Here is a 3,773-nt window from a genome sequence, read left to right on the forward strand (position 1 = left end):
TATATATATATATATATATATATATATATATATATATATATTTTATAGGTTCCTATATATATCGCAGAAATAGCTCCCAAAAATGTGCGAGGCACTTTTACATTTAGCAATCAGGTTAAGTAAAATTTATAGTAGTTATTTTATAATCAAACTTATATATATACTGATAATGTTTAGCTATTTACAGCTGTTGCAAAACTGTGGGCTCGCAATCGCGTATTACCTTGGAAATTTCATGTCATGGAGAACGATTGCCCTAATCGGTGATTCAATCTCATATACTTTTTATTTCTTTTTCTCCAAATTTCATTTCCGATAATTAAATTAAATTTCTGAAATAATAAAACTGTTTCACTAGAGATTTTAACGTCTTTCAGGCATATCTCCATGCTTGATACAACTTTTTGGGTTGTTCTTCATTCCTGAATCTCCAAGATGGCTGGTTCGTTATATATATGGTACTGTCTATTTTTGTAAAAAAAAATTACAAATGTAAAATATATAACGTCATTAATTAATTATTGTAGGCAAAAGAATGCCGCGACGAAGAATGTGAGGTTGTTCTTCAGAAATTAAGAGGAGAAGAAGCTGATATTAAAAAAGAAACTCGAGAAATCATGGTACATATAAACGTTTAATATTTTATGAAAATTAGTATTAACATGACGTCTCATTTTGATTACATTTTAAAACTTTTTTACTATCGCTTGTTTCATATTTTGATTACATTTAAAAACCTTTTTACTATCGCTTGTTTTATAAGATATCGTTTTTTTATATTTTCTACATTCAACTTTTTGCTCATTTATAAACTAATTTTGCAGATTTCTGTTGATGCTTCCGCGAATATCAGCATGCGTAGTCTTTTCAAAAGGAAATATACTCGTCAACTTACGGTATGCAAATGGGTTTTGTTCATTAGCAACAAAAGATTAATATTACCAGAGTAATTTAAATGACGTATAATTAGTTAAAGTGATTTTTTTTTGTGGTTACTAAATTTAGATCGGGATAGGTTTGATGCTTCTGCAACAGTTAAGTGGAAGCGCAGGATTATCTTATTACGTAGGCAGCATATTTGATCTTGCGGGTAAAATTTATCAATTTTTCATCTAGATCTATTATATCTTTCTTATTATATGATCATTACGTAACTAAATTTATGGTTTTTATAAAAAAAGGTTTTCCTTCTCGGATTGGGATGACGGTGTTGTCTATTGTCGTGGTACGTATATTATGTAACTTTCTTCGATTTGATTTTATGAAATTGTAACCGCAATTCCCCCAGTAAACATCATGCATTGATTATGTATGATAGGTACCAAAAGCTATATTGGGTCTGATACTTGTGGAACGATGGGGACGACGGCCACTTCTTATGGTCATAACATTTTTTATTGTTTTAATTTATTAACTACGTGTTGTACATAAAACAAAAATGATTAATTACGTTTATAAATATATATAAAAAAATTAATGTACAAATTTGCAGGTATCTGCATTGGGTTTATGTTTAGGTTGTATCTTTCTTGCAGTAGCGTTCGCACTGAAAGGTGTCCCTGGGATTGTAAATGTTACTCCCACTTTGGCATTTATAGGAATATTGGTAAGTGAAATCCAATTAATGCAATTTCAAAATAAAAAGTCATGCTTTTCATTTATTTAAATAATTAAAAATAACCTGATATAATTAAACCGATGACACTGTATTGAGTATTTAAGTGATATAAATATTCTACAGAAATATCAAAATGTGATTTTACTAAAATAATAAATAAATATCCAAACAGACATATAGTATGATGTTCGCGGCTGGATTAGGAGGGCTACCATGGATTATAATGTCTGAGGTATATGCACATTTTATTTACTTTTGGCATGCTTAAGCAAAGTTATTTCTGACTTCTTATGTTGACATTTAAATTGTTCAATATATTCGTTATATTATTGTTTAGATATTCCCGATGAACATGAAAGTGGTAGCTGGGAGTTTAATAACCATAACGAACTGGTTTACTGGTTGGATCGTCAGCTACAGTTTCAATTTCATGCTTCTTTGGAGCCAAACCGGTACGTCAAAACTATTCCAGAAGCACTAAACCGGTTTATGAAATTTTAGATGTCTTTGTATCTTGATTTAATTTTGTAAATTCGAATTGCAGGGACTTTTAGTATATTCGCCATGATAACTGGAGTAACGGTTGTATTCGCATGGTGGATGGTGCCAGAAACTCGAGGTTTAACCTTAGAAGAAATCCAACTTCGCCGGTCCTAATTAATTAATACTTCGAGTTATCTTAAATGTCTAATACAAAATGTTTGGGGAACAAAAAATAAACAGTCCTAAATGGTCTCCACGTTGAGTACCATAATGCTTAAATTTTTGTTGCTTCACAAGAGTTTCTATATTCACTACTTGTATTTTCTATTTTTCTTTCATCTTTGCTTTGCATGTAATTTTCAAAAATAAAAATTATCGTGAAAAAAGCATGATGAATAATTTTTTTTTAATTTTTTTTTAAACAAAACAGTCCTTCAAAACGTGCGTATATATATCAATGTAAAGTGATTATGGTCTAAGTTCTATGTAAGGTCATGTTACCCATGATGCAGACAGTTGTGCAATAATCTTTTTTGTTTGTCAAACCAAACTTCCTTGGTATAGGAAGGCCCACCGAACTTCGTCTCAGGTTAATTAGATCGTGAAAAGTCGAGCCAACCCAACCAAAATCTTCTGACATAAAAAGTGAAAATAGTACAATGATTTGATCATGTGATATAAAGGTGACGTTCTCGCATGCACGTTTCTTGGTCCAAAACTTACAATCTTTTAGCCTCGTGGTACCTTTCGTTTTCCGTCCAGGTTCAGTGAATGATATAGTTTTTTTTTTGCCTAAGTACAACTAATTCGTTCTATTAATATGCAATACGTATTGTATAATGGACTCACCCTATCTAGTTTTGAGACTTATTAATATACTGTATATATCACTATCAAAAATATGTAAATAATATTTGCAAAGACACTGCCAATAGATAATAATTTTTATATTTGTTTACAAAAAAAAAACAATTTAACATGGTATTATACAATGTAATATTCATTTAGGTTGTCCCTGTAAGCGAAGCTTGCAATTCTTCTAGTGACTGTCCTTTGGTCTCCGGGACGAGCATCCAAATAAAAATCAATGACATTCCCCCAACCATCGCAAATATGTAAAATGTTCCTATTTTTATAGAAAACAACATAAACTGAAATTAGAGAATGTAATTTAGCAAACTAAAACTAAATAAAAACTAGATTGTAAGTTAAAACCATCTTTCTAGTTTGTAATTTACCCTATCTATCTATTGTTTACTTTATGTTCGGATTAGAATTAGATTGGTTTTGTTTAAGGCGACTCTTTATATCCTTTCAAACCTTACATATTCGAATTAATTGGGAAAATATTAGAGAAAATAAAGGACTTTGAGCGCTCCATTCAAACATAAAGTTGAAAGCGTAACTCACGAACCACCCAGTGGTCCACGATGTTAATGCGACGATTGTCCCTGCTGAAACTTTTATATTTATTGGAAATATCTGCAGTAAAAAGAAAAAAAAAACAATACGAGCGTTTTATTGTTTTATAAATAAAATGGTTGATTATTACTTATTCTAGTGTTTACAAAATTAAAGTAAATGCTTCACCTCAGACATAATGACCCAAGGTAGCCCTCCTATACCGATTGCAAAAAATCCAAAGTAGACCTAACCAAAATAATCGATTTAG

At 30.6% G+C, this 3,773-nt stretch overlaps 2 protein-coding genes across 7 annotated transcripts in view; one reads left to right on the forward strand and one right to left on the reverse strand.

Moving 5' to 3' along the window:
- The window catches only part of LOC104709140 (sugar transporter ERD6-like 9), a 5,099-nt gene extending 2,615 nt beyond the window's left edge, over nt 1-2,484 (forward strand). Inside the window, exons 6-17 of one of the 2 annotated variants that reach the window (XM_010425822.1) lie at nt 49-114; nt 188-263; nt 378-442; nt 528-620; nt 825-896; nt 1,006-1,090; nt 1,182-1,225; nt 1,319-1,381; nt 1,493-1,606; nt 1,791-1,850; nt 1,956-2,070; nt 2,163-2,484. In XM_010425822.1, the coding sequence (XP_010424124.1) occupies nt 49-114; nt 188-263; nt 378-442; nt 528-620; nt 825-896; nt 1,006-1,090; nt 1,182-1,225; nt 1,319-1,381; nt 1,493-1,606; nt 1,791-1,850; nt 1,956-2,070; nt 2,163-2,275 (966 nt within the window). In that variant the 3' untranslated portion in view covers nt 2,276-2,484. Of the gene's footprint in view, nt 1-48; nt 115-187; nt 264-377; nt 443-527; nt 621-824; nt 897-1,005; nt 1,091-1,181; nt 1,226-1,318; nt 1,382-1,492; nt 1,607-1,790; nt 1,851-1,955; nt 2,071-2,162 lie in introns of those variants that run through there. The other variant, XR_754902.1, reaches the window with a different exon arrangement.
- The window catches only part of LOC104709246 (sugar transporter ERD6-like 10), a 5,755-nt gene continuing 5,016 nt past the window's right edge, over nt 3,035-3,773 (reverse strand). For 2 of the 5 annotated variants that reach the window (XM_019244462.1, XM_019244461.1), the window contains 3 exons: nt 3,692-3,751; nt 3,516-3,583; nt 3,037-3,227 (listed from right to left, as the gene is read on the reverse strand). In XM_019244462.1, the coding sequence (XP_019100007.1) occupies nt 3,086-3,227; nt 3,516-3,583; nt 3,692-3,751 (270 nt within the window). In that variant the 3' untranslated portion in view covers nt 3,037-3,085. Of the gene's footprint in view, nt 3,228-3,515; nt 3,584-3,691; nt 3,752-3,773 lie in introns of all 5 variants that reach the window. The other 3 variants (XM_019244465.1, XM_019244478.1, XM_019244469.1) reach the window with 2 other exon arrangements.

This window comes from Camelina sativa, chromosome 1 (assembly GCF_000633955.1).
Source record: "Camelina sativa cultivar DH55 chromosome 1, Cs, whole genome shotgun sequence".
Taxonomy (NCBI): domain Eukaryota; kingdom Viridiplantae; phylum Streptophyta; class Magnoliopsida; order Brassicales; family Brassicaceae; genus Camelina; species Camelina sativa.